The sequence below is a fragment of the Phyllostomus discolor genome, chromosome 5 (assembly GCF_004126475.2).
Source record: "Phyllostomus discolor isolate MPI-MPIP mPhyDis1 chromosome 5, mPhyDis1.pri.v3, whole genome shotgun sequence".
In the NCBI taxonomy this organism is placed as follows: Eukaryota; Metazoa; Chordata; class Mammalia; order Chiroptera; family Phyllostomidae; genus Phyllostomus; species Phyllostomus discolor.
Genome location: NC_040907.2, coordinates 63,193,981 through 63,213,213, shown reverse-complemented (window position 1 = coordinate 63,213,213; position 19,233 = coordinate 63,193,981). Strand labels below are relative to the sequence as shown.

Genomic DNA, 19,233 nt, shown 5'->3' with positions numbered 1-19,233 from the left:
GAGGTGTTAGGCCGTGCCTGGGAGCACAGGTCTGGCTATACACCTGTCTGTGTGTGAGCTGTGCAATCTGGGGAAAGTTACTTATCTGCTCTATGCCTGAGTTTTTTCATCCATAAAATCGAGATCCAAAATGTTTTCAGAACCAAAAATTTTTTCATAACCATTGGGCTGAAAAACTAACCCACCTGAACTCACTGGGTGACCATGACTTGACAGACAGCTAGGTGTTACTCTTGTCTGTCTCAAGGTTTTTGGAAAGGGACTGTGGGCTGCAGTATCTGCCTCATGTTTTTGTTCTAAGGACTAAATGGATTACTATATGGAAAAGTGCCCAGAAACGTGCTTAGAAGGTGCTTGGTTCTTCGTCAGCACTCAGTAAGCGTTAGCTCTCATTTTCACCTTGTCTGCATAGGTTTCGCTTTCTCACAAGGAACAATTTTACTAAGACAAACACCTACTAAGTTCTATACCTATCTTGAACCTGGGGAACATGGTAAGTTTATTATCAGAATGGGCATAAATCCTTCCTTCATGTAGATAAGTTTCCATTAATTAGACAGGAAATTAAAATAAGGTGAGATATTATTAATAGGAAAGAACTGGGCATTGGGGGATCCTACAGTAGTTCAGTGGCAGCTAAAGGTCTCCCTGAAGAAGTAGTGTTTGGGTTAAGATACAGAAGTTCACCCGCTAAACAGGTAGGGGAAACTGTTCCAAGCAGAGGAAAGAGCAATTGAAGGCTCAGAGGTGAGGGATCTGGGTTCTTGCTCCCTTCTCTGCCTGTCCTCATCCACTCCCAATTACAGGTCTCCCAGGTTCACTTTGCTCCAGACCAGAGCTTGCCCCCTAGGGGAGGCCCCTTTAAAACTGAAGGTGGGTTTGGCTGGGGTGGGGGGAAGTGGTGAGGAGAAAATGCGGACAATTGTAATTGAACAACAATAAAGTAATTAAAAAAAATAAAATTAAACTGAAGGCTAAGAGACGTGAGGGAGAATGTATGTTCTCAGTGAGGTGGCCTAAAAAAGGAGCAAGTTCCTGGGTTGCCTCGTCCATGCTAGTTTCACCAACCTGGGAAATCACTCCTCAGGCTGAGATGCTAGGAGGGGTGCCGGAGGCCTGAGGGTTTTGCTGTGTCCATGGTGGAGGAAACAGGAAATGCCAGGAGTGGAGCAGAGGCATTCCCCACCCCTAACTCCCTGGTCTCTTCCTGAATTTGTTGTTTGTAGTCACCACATCATAATGCATTTTACCAGAAAGTATGTTAAAAGAAATGAATGAATAAATATCCCATCATCTCAAATGCTTTATCACTTTAAAGTTGAATAATTATCTAATAATAGAGTGTGATATTATGATAATGTTAAAATTCCCAGTATCATTAATACTTTTTAATTTCATTGTATGGAATTCACATTTATTCTTGAGACCAATTTATTGGTTATCTTCGCTGCTTTTAAAATTCTTCCTGCATTATGACTTTTGGCCTGCTATTACTCACTAATATATAGACAAAAGAAAGAAAAATTATGAAGAGAAATCATTTAAATTTACCATTTACCACTAGTGTTGATCTTATATCACATCAGTCCCAAGTACTGCTTTCTATATTCAGACATATAATTGCTTAGTAGAAAATAGTTTTTTTAAAGTATGAATTAATGTATGATCTTCATATTATATCAGCATTGTTATAATTCATATTAAAGTCTTTAAAATTCCTCTTTGTAATTAAGCATTCATTATTGGTAATAACATGCTTTTCTGGGACAGGTTTTTCACCAGCCACTTTATTACAGTTTGCATTACCTCTCCTCCTCCTCCCGTTCAGCTGTAGGATTTGAATACAGTTCCCACTTCCCAGTGGAAGAAGCTGGAACAGGAAGGGAAGGAGCGATGCTGCTCACACAGTTCCTTGTGAGAAGCTGCAGTTGATATTCCTCTATAAATGCTATTTTGAAAATTTTTAAAGAACTGATTTTAAATAGATGTTTATTCTAAATTTGCCTTCATCAGAGAGAACTAATACACTTCTTTAAATACACCTTTTAAAGAAAAGCAAATTAAATTCTTCTTTTATCAGCTTCCATTTGTCCATACATTTATGCCTGTGTATAAATCATATCTTCACTCAGCGTTTAGGTTTGCAAGTCCTTTCTCTTTTTACCTTTTACTCTTAATATTTATAAGGAGTTCCTTTAGTTAGATAAATGAAATAAAAAGTAAAAAAGGTTCTTTGGTGAACTGAAATTAGAATAATTATACTCGTTAGTACTTATTTTTCTAAAGAGTTGTTGGAAATATCAGCATTGCATACATATTAAATACATGTGAGTTAGACAAAGTGACTTTTGGGGGCTTGCAAATTATTCAGTACCTTTAATTTTTGTCCTGAATTAGTAGTTCTTGTTTCATGAGATTCTCTCATTATTTGTCTGTATAGGGCCTCCTTTTATTTAGCATTTTTAATGCTATACTGTTTATGAATTCAACAACCAAAACAAAAGATAGGATCTTGGCAAAAGCCTGTAATTAACCAGATGACTCCTCTGCATCTCCAGACTCCCCACTTCTCAGTTAGCCAGTTTCCAGAGTTAACTATTCACCAGTCCCTTGCTTGCTGTCTTTATATGTTCTTATTATACCTATGTGTATGTTGCCAAATTTAGTTGTTTTTACTTTCTCTAAAGAGTTTCCTACTGAAAGTAATCCCTTGTTTGTATGACAGAGGCCCCCCAGAAAACTAGAACTATCTTCTGGAAGGTGGGCCCCTTTTAGCACAGGCTTCCTCTGCTAGGTGAGTGTTCTAGGAACCCATCTATATCTGGGTACCAGCTGGTATTGTTGAGAGAGGCTGCATTTGGATTCAGTGAATTTTTTTGGAAGACTCTTTCAGTGCATTTGCCTATTTCATGACGGGTAATTTATGAGTGCACCAGCCCATACTGTGCTGAGTGTTCAGCTGTTTTGTTACCTGTATGCCTGTATGCCTGTATGTTACCCTCCCTGTTCACCCAATCTTACCCTGAGTGACTTTTTTTTGTTTCCCTGAATGAAAAAGTCCTCAAAGGAAAACATTTTGCCAATGTGGAAGAGGTGAAACAAAAAGTGGCAGAAGAACTAAAAGGCATCAAAAACTTTTTGAGCAGTTCAAACACTGAACAGTTTAAAAATGTATTGATAAGGTGTATTACATCAAATGGAGAGTACTTTAAGATGACTGAAGTTTAAACATGTAAAAATAAATACAAAATTAAAAAAATAAATTCTTGGCTTTTTGGGGTTCCCCTTGTATTTTTTAACTTACCATTATGTCAGTAAGACATGCTGTGTTATTGTATTTCATTCATTTTCACTACTTTATAATAGTCCAAAGCTATGAGTATACCACTTTTTATTTATTCATTCTTCCATTGATGGAGAGTTGGGTTGTTGCTGTCATGAACAGCTGTTTGAAAATTTCTGTATATGCCTACTGTTCTTAACCTATGAGATAGTTCTCTTAGGAATAAAATTGCCGGGTCTAAGAATGTGCAAAGTTTCAACTTTAGGAGATAATGCCAAGACATTTTCTGAAGCCACTGCAATTTGTATTCCTACCAACAATGTCTGAGACTCTGAAGATGACTATCTCTCCGGCACTTAGTATTGTCAGACTTTTAAATTTTTTCAGTTAAGTGGACATGAAGTGATAGTATGGTCTTAGTGTTTTTAAATTATATTTTATTGATTATGGTATTACAATTGTCCTAATTTTTCTCCCTTTGCCTCCCTCTAGCAAGCACATCCACTCCCTAAGGCCATCCCCAAGCCTTTGTTCATGTCCATGGACCATGCATATAAGTTCTTTAGCTTCTCCATTTCCTGTACTGTACCTTAGATCCCCATGGCTGTTCTGTAACTGCCTATTTGTACTTCTTAATCTCCTCACCCCTTCACCCATTCCCCCATTCCCCCCTTTTGCCCTGCCATCAGGCAACCATCAAAATGCTCTCCGTATCCATGATTCTGTCCCTGTTCTTGTTTGCTTAGTTTGTTTTTTCAGATTCAATTATTGATAGATATGTATTTATTGCCATTTTATTGTTCATAATTTTGATCTTTTTCTTAAATAAGTCTCTTTAACTTTTCATCTAACATTTTGGCGATGATGAACTCCTTTATTTTTTTCTTATCTGGGAAGCTCTTTATCTGTCCCTCAGTTCTTAATGATAGCTTTGCTGGTTGGGGCAATCTTGGCTGCAGGTCCGTGCTTTTCATGACTTTGAGTACTTCTTGACAATCCCTTCTATCCTGCAAAGTTTCTTTTGAGAAATCATTGACAGTCTTATGGGAACTCCCCTGTAGGTAACTGTCTCCTTTTCATTTGCTTCTTTGAAGATTCTCTCTTTATCTTTAACCTTTGGCATTTTAATTATGATGTGTCTTGCCATGGGCCTTTTTGCATCCATTTAGTTTGGGACTCTCTGTGCTTCCTTGCCTTGTATGCCTATTTTCTTCACCAAATTAGGGAAGTTTTCTTTCATTATTTTTTCAAGTAGGTGTTCAATTTCTTGTTCTTTCTCTTCTCTTTCTGGCATCCCTGTGATGCAAATGTTGGAATGCTTGGAGTTGTCCCAGAGGCCTCTTACACTATCTTCATTTTTTTAATTCATTTTTCTTCATGTTCTGATTGGTTCATTTTTGCTTGCTTAAGTTCCAAATCATTGATTTAATTCTCAGCTTCATCCACTGTAAGTTGTTCTTCCCTATAAATTGTTCTTTATTTCAGTTAGTGTATCCTTCATTTCTGACTGGATCTTTTTTATGCTGTTGAAGTCCTTGCTAAGTTCCTTGAGAATCCTTGTAACCAATGTTTTGAACATTGCATTTGACAGACTGCTTTTTTCCATTTTGTTTAGTTCTTTTTCTGGAGTTTTGATCTGTTTTTTCATTTGGTCCATGTTTCTTTGTCTCCTCATTTTGGCAGCCTCCCTGTGTTTGTTTCTATGTATTAAGTAGAGCTGCTACGACTCCCTGTCTTGGGATCATAGCCTAATGTAGTAGGTGTCATGTGTGGTTCAGGGGCACAGCCTCCCATATCGCCCTAGATGAGTACTTGAGGTATGCCTTTCATGTGGGCTGAGTACACCCTCCACTTGTAGTTGAGCCTTGATAGCTCTTGGCTGATCAGTGGGAAGGAGTTATAAGGGCCAGTCATCTGCAAGGACCAGCTGTGACAACTGATCACCAACCTAGGCTCTCTGTAGAGGATCAGCTGTGTTGAGGCAGGGTGGTGATGCTTCACTGTGGTCTATAGCTGTCCACTGGGTGTGTAGGCCCTGGGGCTTCCCAGGTGGTGCAGGCCAAGGTCAACCCCGATCTGTGTTCTGCCTGGGGTCACCCTGCCTGAGCTACTAAGCAATCTGAGATGTCTGCTACTGGTGCTGGGCTTGGAGGTTTCTAGGAGAAGCCAAGCTGTGAACCTAGTCTGGCTACTGCTAGTGCTGGGCCTGGGGCTGTTTAGCAAGTGGTATGGGGGCTGGAGTCTCATTGAGGCTGGTTGTTGCTTGTTTGAGAGAATTTAGGGAGTTATGAAGCACGAGCCAAAATATGGTCTTAATTTTTATTCTTTGTTTATTGGTCATATTTATTTCCTCTTTTGTGAAATCCCCGTTCATGTATTTTTGTCCATTTTTCTATTAAGTTGTTGGCATTGATATTAACAGTATGTTACTCATTCTTTATGATACTAATACTATGTTGGATGTATGTGTTTGAATATATTTTTCCAGTTTGTGATTTGATGATTTATTTTCTTTAAGGTATCTCTTGATTACTAGAAGTTCTTAATTTTAATGTAATCAAAATCTATTAGTCTTTTATGGTCTATACTTTTGTTGTGACTTCAGTCATCTTTTTCTAGCCCAAGGTCTAAAAGATATTCACCAATACCTTCCACTAGGATATTTAATGGTTTACGTTTTAAACATAAGACCTTAATCACCCTAGAGTTGATTTGTGTTAATTGAATAAAGTGAGTAATCAACTTCACTTATTTTTTTATAAAGATTTCTTTTCTACAAACATTTATTTATTTATTTATTTATTTATGATCCTCACTCGAGGATGTTTATTGGTTTGAGAGAGAGAGAGGGAGACAGAGAGAGAGAGATCAATGTGAGAGAGAAACATCAGTTGGTTGCCTGCCTTATGCACCCCAGCTGGGGATCAAATCTACAACCTAGGTATGTGCCCTACCAGGGATGGAATCTACAACCTTTTGGTGGATGGGAAGATGCTCCAACTAACCGAACAACATGGCTAGGGTCAAATCTTCATTTATTGATCTAATTTAAATTTAACTTACATTTAAATTTAATTTTAATATTTCTTTTTCAGTTTGGCTACTATTTTAATTGAATTTATTGGGGGGAAAATGTATTGGTTAATAAATTATAGGTTTCAGGTGTACAGTTCTAGAATACATCATCTGTATATTGTATTGTGTGTTCACTACACTAATCCAAGTCTCCTTTCATCACCATTTATTCCCACTATACCCTCTTCTGCCTCCCCCAAACCCCCTTGCTTCTGGTAATACCATACTGTTGTTTGTCTCTGTGAGGTTTTTTTTTTTGATAATTTCTTTACATTTTTCACCCAGCCCCCAAACTCCCTTTCCTCTGGCAGCTATCATCAGTCTGTTCTCTATGAGTCTGTTTCTATTTTGTTAGTTTATTTTGTTCACGATTCCATATATGAGTGAAATTATATGGTACTTGTCTTTGTCTGACTTGCTTATTTTACTTAGCATAATGCTCTCTAGGTCCATCCATATTGTTATGAAGGGCAAAATTTCCTTTTTTTTAGGATGAATAGTATTCCATTGTATAAATGTACCACAACTTTTTTACTGCTGGGTACTTGGGTTGCTTCCAGATCTTGCCTATTGTAAATAATGCTGCAATGAACATAGAGGTGCATATATTCTTTTGAATTAATGTTTTGGGTTTCTTTGGATATATTCCCAGGAGTGGAATCTCTGGGTCAAAGTGCAGTTTCATTATTAATTTTTTTTTAAGATTTATTTATTTATTTATTTATTTTTAGAGAGGGAAGTGAGAGAGATAGAGAGAGAGAGAAACATCAATGTGTGGTTGCTGGGGGTTATGGCCTGCAACCCAGGCATGTACCCTGGCTGGGAATCGAACCTGGGACACTTTGATTCCCAGCCCGCACTCCATCCACTGAGCTATGCCAGCCAGGGTCATTATTAATTTTTCATGGTAACTCCATAGTGCTTTCTACAGTTGCTGCACCAGTCTGCATCTACAAATCATACATGAGTATTCCCTTTTTACCACATCCTTGCCAACACTTGTTTGTAGATTTATTGATGATAGCCATTCTGACAGGTGTGGGGTGATATCTCATTGTGGCTTTAATTTGCATTTCTCTGATGATTAGTGACATTGTGCATTTTTTATATGTCTATAAGCCATGTGTACGTCCTCTTTGGAGAAATGTCCATCCATTTTTTAATTGGATTGTTTGCTTTTTTAGTGTTATGTTGTATATGCTCTCTATAAATTTTAGATATTAATCCCTCATCAGATGTATTGGCCAAAATGTTCTCCCATTCTGTAGGTTGTTTTTCTACTTTGTTGATGATTTCCTTTGCTGTGCAAAAACCTTTTGGTTGGATGTGGTTTTATTTGTTTATTTTTATTTTTGTTTCTCTTGCCTCAGGTGATATATCAGAAAATATTGCTGTGAGTAATGTCTGAGATTTTACTGCCCTAGGTTTTTTTTCTAGGATTTTTAAGTTTCAAGACTAAACACTTTGAGTTTATTCTTGTGTATGATGTGAGAAGGTGGTCTAGATTAATTTTTTTGCACCTATCCAATATTCTCAACACTATTTTATTGAATGACTATCTTTAGCTCATTGTATGTGTTTACCTGCTTTGTGAAATATTAACTATAAAAGGTGTGGGTTTATTTCTGGGCGTTCTATCCTGTTCCATTAATCTGTATGTTTGTTTTTCTGCTGTACCATGCTGTTTTGATTACTATGGGCTTGTAGTATGGTTTGATATGAGGCAGCCTCATTCCTCCATTTTTCTTCTTCTTTCTCAATATCACTATTGCTATTTAGGGTCTTGTATGGTTCCATATAAATTTTTGTAGTATTTGTTCTAGATTTGTGAAATATGCCATTGGTACCTTGATAGGAATTGCACTGAATCTCTAGATTGCTTTGGTTAATATGGGCATTTTAATAATGTTAATTCTTTCTGTCCATGAGTATAGTATATGCTTCCACTTATTTGTATCTTCTCAATTTTTTTCTTCAGTGTGTTATAATTTTCTGAGTGCAGGTCTTTTACATCCTTAGTTAAATTTGTTCCAAGGTATTTTATTTATTTATTTTTGAAGTGGTTGTGAATGGGATTGTTTTCTTAGTTTCCCTTACTGATAGTTCATTATTGGTATATAGAAATGAAACTGATTTCTGGATATATATTTTGTATCCTGCTACTTTACTGAATTCATTTATCAGTTCTAGAAGTTTTTTGGTAGAATTTTTAGGGTTTTCTATATACAGTATTATGTCACCTGCAAATAATGATAGTTTTACTTCTTCATTTCCTATTTAGATGCCTTTTATTTCTTCTTGTCTGATTGCTTTGGGTAAGACTTCTAGTACTATGTTAACAGGTGTGGTGAAAGCAAGATATCCCGGTCCTGCTTCCGGTCTTAAGGGAAACACTTGTAGTTTTTGCCAATTGAGTATGATATTGGCTGTGGATTTGTCATACATGGCCTTTATTTCATTGAGGTATGTTCCCTTTGTTCCCAGTTTTCTCAGAGTTTTTATCATAAATCAGTGGTGGATTTTATCAAATACCTTTTCTTCACCTACTGATAAGATCATGTGTTTTTTTTTAAAGTGTATTATGCTTAGTTCTGTCTTTTTTTTTTTAAAGATTTTATTTACTTATTTTTAGAGAGGGAAGGGAGGGAGATAGATAGATAGGTAGATAGATAGATAGAGAGAGAGAGAGAGAGAGAGAGAGAGAGAGAGAGAGAAACATCAATGTGAGGTTGCTGGGGGTTATGGCCTGCAACCCAAGCATGTACCCTGGCTGGGAATGATCATGTGGTTTTTATCCTTCATTTTGTTTATGTGGTATATTATGTTTACCGATTTGCACATATTGTACCAACCTTGCACTCCAGGAGTAAATCCCACTTGATTGTGTTGTATGACCTTTTAAATGTTTTTGCTGGATCTGATTTGCTCTTTTTTTTTTTTTTGCTAATTCAGGATTTTAGCATGTATATTCATCAGGGATATTACCTGTAATTTTCCTTCTTTGTAGTGTCTTTGTTTTTGGAATTAGGATAATGCTGGCCTCATTAAATGAACTTGGAAGTCTTCTCCCTTCTTGCCTTTTTTTGGAGTAATTTGAGAAGGAGAGGTGTTAGTTCTTTTTTGCATGTTTGGTAAAATTCCTCTATGAATCCATCTGGCCCATGACTTTTGTTTGTTGGGAGTTTTTTGATTACTACTTCAGTTTTACTGGTTGTAATCTGTTTGTCCAGATTCTCTGATTCTTCATGATTCAGTTTTGGAAGAATTGTATGTTTCTAGGAATTTATCCATTTTGTCCATATTGTCTAATTTGTTGATGTAGAGTTGTTTGTAATATTTTCTTACAATCTTTTGTATTTCCGTGGTGTCAGTTGTTACTTCTCTTTTACTTCTGATTTTATTTATTTACATCTTCTCTCTTTTTTCCTTGATGAGTCTGCTTAAATGTTTTTTCATCTTGTTTATCTTTTCAAAGAACCAGCTGTTGGTTTCATTGATCTTTTGTATTTTTGTTTTTAGAAATTATTTATTTTATTTCTGCTCTGATCCTTATTATGTCCCTTTTTCTGCTCACTTTGGACTTCGTTGTTCTTTTTCAGTTTACTTTAAGTGTATAAAGTTAGATTGAGATTTTCCTTGTTTCTTACATTAGGCATATAATACTATGAATTTTCTTTTCTTTGGACTGCTTTTGCTGTGTGCCATAGATTTGGAGGTGTTGTGTTTTCACTTTCTTTTGTTTCAAAGTATCTTTTGATTTCTTCCTTGATCTTGTTATTAACCCCTTCATTGTTTAGTAACATGTTATTTAGCCTTCTTTTCTTTGTATATTTTTCAGTTTTTATCCTGTGATTGATTTCTAGTTTCATATTATTATGGTCAGAGAAGATGCTTGATACAATTTTAGTCTTCTTAAATGTATTGAGACTTGTTTTGTGTCCTAAAATGTGGTCTATCCTAGAAAATGGTCTATGTACACTTGAAGAGAATGTATATTCTGCTGTTTTGGGGTGATATGCTCTGAAGATATCAATTAAATCTATCTGATCTATTGTGTCATTTAAGGCATCCATTTTCTTGTTGATTTTCTCTCTGGAAGATCTATCCATTGATGTCAATGGCGTGTTAAAGTCCTCCACTGTGACTATATTACTGTCAGTTTCTCCCTTTATGTATATCAGGATTAGCTATACATATTTAGGCATTTGTATGTTGAGTGAATAAATATTTATTACATGGGTCATATCCTCTTGTTTGATTAAATTTAATCTTAACTACAGTGGTTGAACTTGCTACCTATGCATATACCAGTGTTTTGAATACAATTATCTATTTCTGGACTTTTAGTCTGTGCTTTTGTTCATTTATGAGTAAGTCTGTGTGTGTTTGTTGTATTCATCTTTTAATATTTTTATCTTTGAATTTTAGACTTACACACATATACATCTAGATTTTGAAATACTTTGTTTCTTCTACTAGGTTTTGGACATAGTAAAAACAAGTATTCGTACAATTCTTCCACGCATCTGGAAAGTAACTGATGTTGATGAAATATATTTATATCGGATTTTTAACCGGGTTTTTAACCGCTTACTCTGGAGTCATGGCCAGGGACTGTGGAATTGTTTCTGTGATTCAGGGTAAGTTCTAAGTTATATTTTATTATTTTCATTTAAAATATTTTACCAAAAGTTATACAGGTAGCTCAATAACATGGTTAAATTTCTGTAATAATCTCTTAAAATATGGGTTTTTTTACTATATGTAATTTTTAATACTCAACTATAATTTGTAGCAGTTAAGCTGAGTTCGTAGAGCTGATGATTATGAATACAACACTATCAAACTATTTTGAATTCAGGGGAAAGAGGTGGTCTTAATTAATGAAAAATCTCAGTATCCTTAAGGTTCTTCAGTGTTTGTCTCTATGTAAACAATTTCTGAAATTATGGCTGTACTCATGCTCCTCCCCAGAATTTCAGTCCTGCCAAAGCTGTTGTGACTCATCATCATGCTAGCCTTAAGATAGCTAAAACCAAACATTCCATACCTTCCTTTCATTCAGGAATGAGTTTCCTTCTTGACTTCTCTTAACCCCATCGTTATTCTCCTAATTGTTCAGGTTTGACATCTCAGGCGCATCTGCATCTGCCTTGTCTTTCACTGTCTTTGTTCAACCATTTGCTAAATCGTGTTCATTTTTCTGTCATATAGCCACTATGGCTACTCTAGGTTGTCTTTCATTGTTCTTAACAATTATCAAGTACTTACTACTGTGTTCAATACTTTTGGAGATACAAAGTTGAATCTAACATAGATCCTTCCCTCGATAGGCTTTAAAAAACAATGGGAATAGGACCACTCTATACTACTTACTATGTGCTAGGCATTGTTCTAAACACTTTATGTAATTAAGTGATTGAGTCCTCATAATGTGACCTTGAAGCAGTTCTCTGATTATCTCTTATTTTTTAGACAAGGAAACTGAGGCACAGGTAGGTTCTAAAGACCTAGTACACTGGGATTTGAACTCAGGGATCCAGATTTCATGCCTTTAACCAATTAGTTCGGCTGTCTCCAATAGACAAAATAAGATATATACAAAAGTAATGATTATAAAAGAGACAGTGATAAGGTATTATAGGATCTCAGAGAAGGGGAGTCTTTTTGTAATAGAAGCTAGAATTAATAGAGTTCTAGGCATTTTTTGCCTTCAATTTTTTGTTTCCTTTACCTGCCCTAGTCTCAGGATTATTTCCTAAAATCTGTAGTGAATTCTATCATTTATCGTGAAAGTCTGAACTTCTTATCTAGAGGCACAAGACTCTCACATATGCTAGTTCTTTCTTATTTCTCTAGTCTTCTCCTCATTACTTTCCTCTTTGAACTCTGTTTTAGAAAAACAAACTCATCATTTTTCAAATATCTTAAAAGTGTGCCTCTTCTTTCTCTGAGCTGTTGAATGTCTTGCCATGGAGCACCTCACTGGGTTGCTTGCTACAACCCCAGTCCTTCAGTCCCCTCTGCATTATTTAAACCCTGTGCAAAGACTCAGACTATACATTTCTTTTGTAAAATCTCAACAAACAATTGCAGTCTGAAATGATCTCTGAATGTCCACCATTTAAATATTCTAGTCATTTAGTACTGAATCATGTATAACATTTGCACACTTATTCTCACCACCATGATTATCCTCAGCTGCCATTCACCAACATGGAGAATTCATAAGGTGCTCTGGGTTGTAATGAAATCAGAGAATAATTCAGGCTATACATTAGTTCTATAGAAACTTAAGTGAAATCTTTAGACTGTACTCCATGGCCCCTTAGTTGATATAGAAGTTCTCTCAATGTGAATTCATAATTGGAATTTTTGTTTGTTGATTCATTGTTTGGAATGCCATGTATGACTCCCAGTTACTCTCTACCATGGAAGGCAGTGAGGCAGTCTGTTACTGATATTGGAGCTGATGACTTTGAGTCCGTGAGATAATCCCTAATGCCAGACCCTGATAATGCTCATAAAGTGGTGGTTCATTGCTGCTAGAGCTTCTTTTCCATGAACTATTTTGGTAATACACTCTAACTTAACTCAGAATTCTTTTCTCTTGCCCTGGCAAAATACTCTTCCAACTTTCTTTGGTGGTGTATGTGATGACTAAGTAATGATAATGAGATTATCATTTATTGAAGGCTTACTAAGTGTCTGACACTGTTTTACATGTTAAATATTATTAAAATTACCAAAATATTTTGGGTAATCTATTATTATTATTCTCATTGTGTAGATAAGGAATTTGAAGCATAAAGAGACTATATAACTTGCCCAAGTTCTCATAGTAGCTAGGTGAGCCTGGATTGAAATCTAAGTTGTCTGAGTCATCAAGAGCTCATCAAGCCCTTAACACTATGCTTTATTAAGTTCCTTCAAAGTAGCCCTGACAGCACTTTCGAAGCTTGCTTTATTGAAAGTCCATAGCATTAGCCAAATCCCCTTCCCACTGCCCCTGGGCAGGTGGAGTGGGAGTAGCTTTGAATCCATTTATTTTTTTAACTTGGTGGTTCATAGAGGTGAATTTAATACTGGGTTTTATTTTGCAGCTTTACAAGTGAGTTTCTTAGATTTCCTCAGTTTCATGAGGTCAAATGGTGTTGTGTATGTTTGATTCTCAGTGTGGATCCAGAAGAGTTCTACTTATCTTTAGATCATATCGGTCAATGTATACACCTTTAACTTTGGCCAGGGTAGAACTATTCTCTTAGTTTAGTTCTAAAGGAAAGATTTTAATAAGAGATTGCAGTTATCTTTAATAGTTAGGTGCAAAACTTTGGAAAAACATAATCCAAATAACTCCGGGCATACTCGATTACTGCCTCTACCTGTCAACAGCCCAATAATAAAACAATGAGTAAACCATTCCCAGTCTACACCCAGCAGTATCAAAGAATGTGGTAGATATTTATGGTAGTTTTCCTTGGAATTGGCTTGGAGGTTATACTAATGCATCACATACAAAACATCTTTATCCCTCTCTTTTGCTCTTCCAATCTGCTGAAGTCTGTGCTTAGTGACCTTTTTTTTTTTATTACATGCAGCCTCCTGGGAGTGTTATATTGCCTCACATTCTGAATGTGTTCTCTCTAAGGGAATAGCTCTTAGAATTTTCCCCCATGGTTTTTTTAAAAGACTTTATTTATTTATTTTTAGAGAGAGGGGAAGGGAGGGAGAAAGAGAGGGAGAGAAGCATCGATGTGCAAGAGATACCTTGTTTGGTTGCCTCTCCCATGCCTCCAACTTGGGACCTAGCCTGCAACCCAGGCATGTGCCTTGACTGGGAATCGAACCAGAGATCTTTGGTTCCCAGGCTGGAACCCAGTTCACTGAGCCACACTAGCCAAGGTGTGTCCACCATGTTACTGGGATAACAGAAGTTAAGAGTTTTTAGGACGCAGACAAGGCCTAGAGCTTGGAAAGGATGGCCAAGGGAAGTAACATTTCAGCTGAGATTTGCAGGAAGAGGAAAAATGGTTGTTTTCCAGGAAAAGCAGAGAGGAGGGTGCAGGGGCTAATAGGGGGGAAGGAATGTTGTGTTTGGAAAAGCCCTCTTTCTCCTCAAAACCCTGACATGACCCTTTAGCTAAAGGCATTTTCTTGTGGAAGTTTCTCATGGAAAAGCTTTTCTTTTAGCATCTTAGGGAAAGGGGAAATTATAAGGAATATTCTAAGGCAGGCAGTCTGCTTCTAGGCTGAACCCTCTGCCTACTTGAAAATGTACGTATAACATGTGGACTACTTAAAATGATGTGAAACTTATTCTCATATGACTTCCATTTCAATATGTTTTTTTTTGTACTTTTCAGCTCATTACTCTTTCTGCTGCTGATTACTCAATTGGCATAATACCGATGTTTTTTACCTTCCCCTTCCCCTTCTTCTACTTAATTAACTTTGGGCCACTCATCCGTCCACTAGGCTTCTTCCAGTAAAGGAGAGAGAAATGAGTCAGTTTCACCACCGATAACTGCTTTATTAAATGTTTTGATGAGAAAGGACATGAAAATTATGGCATTTCTGGGTTATATGAAGCTTTTCAAGTCCCTGAATTTTGTTAATAACTCCCCTTTGTTGCTAGAGGTGTTCAGTATTCTGGATCTTATTAATATATGACCAACAAATGTCATTTAAAGTAGTTTTATTTCATGTTTCTCTGAGGATTTAGGTGTTCCAGAAAGAACTTTTTAACCATTTATTTTTTTCTTTTTGAACTCACGGATTTTAGTTCTCCCATTTCCTTGGAATTTAGATTCAGAAAGCAGAGAGATACAACCCTGGGTTCTTTGATAAAAGCACTGGTATTTTTAATTATTTCCACATCCTTCACCTTCTTAAAAAGTTCGTGTAGCACTGAAAGTTGAGATACTGTAGTGTCCTGGGAGCATTTCACATTTACTCAGCTATGCCAGGTGGTGGGTAGGAGGTGGGGTCTCAGTTGAAGGACAGGTTTCCTTGGTGAAGAGGGGGTGCCATTAGCTTAGTACTAAATGAAGCAAGTTCTGTTCATTTTCCTTTTTCTTTATGAGGGTTCCGGCATGCTGACACTTAAATATAGATAACAGAGTAGAAGGTGGTCTTCAGCCAGTGGTAGTGAACATACACACCAAAAGTAGGTAAAGGCCCTTGATCTGTATGTTTATGTTAATCATTTAAGAATGAGAGAATGAGAAGCTAAAGCTGCTCGGATTATAATTCACATATTCAGAACGTTACATCAATTTAGAGTGTCATAGAAGAAGCTCTTTTATCTTTCTTCCATTTTACTTGTCCTTTTCTTACCTCTGAAAAGAAAAATTATCATGATGTGAGTGACCAGATACTGGATCAAATCAAATGGCTCCAAAAGATCAAAAAATAAGTAGGGGGACGTTTGCAGGAGAGGTTGATTTTTGCAGAAATATCCAGAATCCCAATGGAGAGAAGTGTTAGGTAGACTGTCAGAACACAGGATATTTTCTGAGTGTATTTATATTTATATGAATTTTTATTTCACTGGGCTCAGACATATAGGGCCTGCTAGGTGACTTATTAATTATAAACATATTCCTTAATTAACTGGTATTTTTCAGTATTTTTCTTTATCAAATTAGGTAAATTGGATACATACATATAATTGGATTTTCTTTATTAAATTAGGTGAATTGGATATATATAAACATAAACATATCTAGTTTTACTTATATTAAGTAATAAATTAAATTTTATTTTTAGAGTTAATTTAACTAGCATATTATTAGCATATTACTCTTGATTCCTGAACATCTCACAACATGCAAGAAAATTTATTCCTTTTAATCAACTCATTTGAATCTTATACTTTTAAGAGAACCTGTCATCATTCACTGATGACATGCTGTCTTTTTGAGACCATGTTTTTCCTGAAAAAAAAGTAGCCTTTCTAATAAAAAATAGCTTTATGAATTTCTAAAGCATTTAAAAGAATTCCAGAGATATCAAATATCCACAGAAGATTGGAAATGGAGTCTTTGAATTTCCCACCGGGAAGTCTGTTTCTTCAGAAAAATATTTTCCTTAATATTTCTTTTCTTCCTGAAAATATACTCTTTTCTCTCTCTGAGGGCTAAGTAAATTGGTTTATGTAAAAAGAGATTTGAACCATTACCTAGCTTCAAACCAAACTTTGCCCTTGAGGTTTGAGAAGAGTTTCATTTGTATTAAGGGAAAAAATTCATTCCCTTTCTCTGTCTCTCTGTCACTTCTGGTGGTGGTGGTGGGGTGATAAGTGATGAGGTATTTCCTGATTTGGACCATGACAGTAAACTTAAGAACTGTAAATACACACACGTGTGCACACAAATGCAATTGAAGTTCACTGAGAATGTAAGAACATGAGCACTCACTACTGCCTACTTTGGTATGAGCCAAGTGAGGACCCTACCTTTGGGATTTTGGAGGGCAGTACTTGTTGTGATAATATTACTTCTAGAGTAGAGAACTCTAGGAATATCATGCACATAATTATATCTGAAAGTTTTAAAAGGTGTGGTCATAATGAAGGGATTAACCTAAATTCTCCTAGTGCAAAGAGGTCACAAATATCCCTTTAATTCTTTTTTTGTGGGATTATTATTAACATAAAGGTAAATACAGTTTACTAGAAAACCTAAATTCCTGGAATACCTAAGTTTTGAGAAATTAGCTCAGTACTTTACAGAAACTTTAGTACAGAGTAACTCAATTTTTTTAGGAGTTGTTGGGAAACCATCCTTTCATTTACCCACAGTTGGTAGTAGTAGTCTTTATAGACAAATGTCTATGAATTCTATGTTGTTTTTAATATCAAGATTAATTTATTAATATATATTTATTTTATACCTTTCAATTGTCACTTAAAATGTGTGAGCCTATTTCTAGTTTTTCTTATTGTTTTGTTGCTAGGTAAGTGATATAGTTGGTTGCCATTGTTAACAGCCTCATGAGATCATGTCTGTTTCCATGCCAACAGATCCTCTTGGGAGAGTATTTTCAGTAAAAGCCCTGAGGTGGTGACTCCTTTGCAGCTCCAATGTTGCCAGCGCCTGGTCGAACTATGTAAACAGTGCCTGCTAGTGGTTTACAGACACGCAACTGACGCAAGAGGATCACTCTCAGGCATTTGTACTGATTGGGGTAATTCCAGGTACTTGTTTATGTTGCCTAGACTCTGTGAGTTTTATACTAAGTGATGCCATGATGCAGTTTGAAACTGAAAGGCTTTTTTTTATATGGCTACTGAAAAAGCCAAAGACTGAAAATTCATACATACTCTTGTCTACAAAATAGTTTGAATTTGCACAATCGTTACCTTTAAAGGACCATATAAACCTGAAGGGGATGGCAATAATGAAAATGAGATTATTAGGTTTACATACTTTTGCTTTTATAAGCCAAGTAAAAACAGTTAAAATTGCTAATAAATTTAACTTTTTTCCCCAATAGGGATATTTTAACATTTATTGTTAAGCCTAACAGTTGAGAAGATGCCTTTAGTTTAATTTTTATTGTTCAGTATACTTCTACTACTCCTTTCATAACCAAACAAATCAGTGGGAGATGTATTTTGTTAAGTTCTATTTAAAAATTGAATTTTTATAAATGTTATCCACTTAGTTTCCAAAAGCATAAAAATAATATTGTTATTAAGTTGCAAAAATATACAGAGTAAACAAGAAGCACATTTTAGCATCTCAAAACAATCATAGTTCCCATTAGAATTAAAGATAAATATATGACTTTATTTTTCACATATGTGAAGTTGTATCACTCTTTAGGATGGAAGAGAGTAAACCATGACTTTGAAAAACTAAGTGATCTTGAAAGGATAGGATTCAACTAACAGTTGAATAGATGATAAAGAAAATGAAACCACCTTAGCTTGAATTTTCTTTTTGACCTGTATTGGCTTGGAATGGTTTTCACAAAAAGTAGTGAGAGATGGACCTATAATCTTTGCTTGTCCTGGATTCTGTTATTATACTGTTGCAATACCTTTAACCTACTTTAACTCTCTACAAACAGAAGCTGGTTGATCACAATGGTAGAGGTGAAGGTAGTCATCAATTTTCAATGTATGTAAATGCCAAAGCCATATTCTATAGTTTCAATTGTTTGAAGCAACTTATTGAAATAAACTTCTATTACTTTCATTAATATTTCCATATGATTTCCAAATGAAAGGATGATGGCCATCTTTAAGACTTTACAACATATATATGAAAGAGGCTTCTCTTTAAGTAGATCACTCTAGAAGCATGATCAGGAAAACTTTAAATTCTAGTCAGGAAGGATTGTTTCAATCTTTTTAATGTTACTCTTACAATTCCAGATTTCATAATCCACTTTCTGTTGGGGGCTCATGTAACTTGTGAGTAGGCAAAATAGGAAGTTGCTCTCGAGAAAGAACTTGTACCTTCAAGTTGCTTCAGGCTTTTTAATTTTTTTCCCCATCTGGTGGTCAGAAGAGGTATTTCTAATTCTGGAATTTTGAATTCTCCACTTCTGATAAATGTTCATATAACCCCAACATAGTGATTATAAGCATTTTTGGAGGAGGTGGTGGTGGTCAGTAAACATACCCTTTTCCCTGCCCAAGTCCATAGCCATGTTAGAGAGAAATGTAGGAGTCAGAGAGATGGTCACCAAAATGTAGCTTCCTTATTGAGAAAAGCTACACTGAGGGACATGGATGTAAGCCAGTGAGTTTTCTAATACTGAATTGAAGAATTCAATGTACCCATCCACTCAAAGGCAGAGCTGGGTCAACCCAAACATTCCACTAGCACTACCTCATGAAGTCTAGTTCCACTGTGTTGGCAGAA

General features: G+C 35.9%; 1 protein-coding gene across 1 annotated transcript in view; it reads left to right on the top strand.

Annotated features, from left to right (window-relative positions):
• The window catches only part of TTLL7 (tubulin tyrosine ligase like 7), a 142,036-nt gene that overhangs the window by 106,394 nt on the left and 16,409 nt on the right, over positions 1–19,233 (top strand). Inside the window, exons 19-20 of the mRNA XM_036026342.1 lie at positions 10,838–10,998; positions 17,382–17,555. Of these exons, the coding sequence (XP_035882235.1) occupies positions 10,838–10,998; positions 17,382–17,555 (335 nt within the window). The remainder of the gene's footprint in view (positions 1–10,837; positions 10,999–17,381; positions 17,556–19,233) is intronic.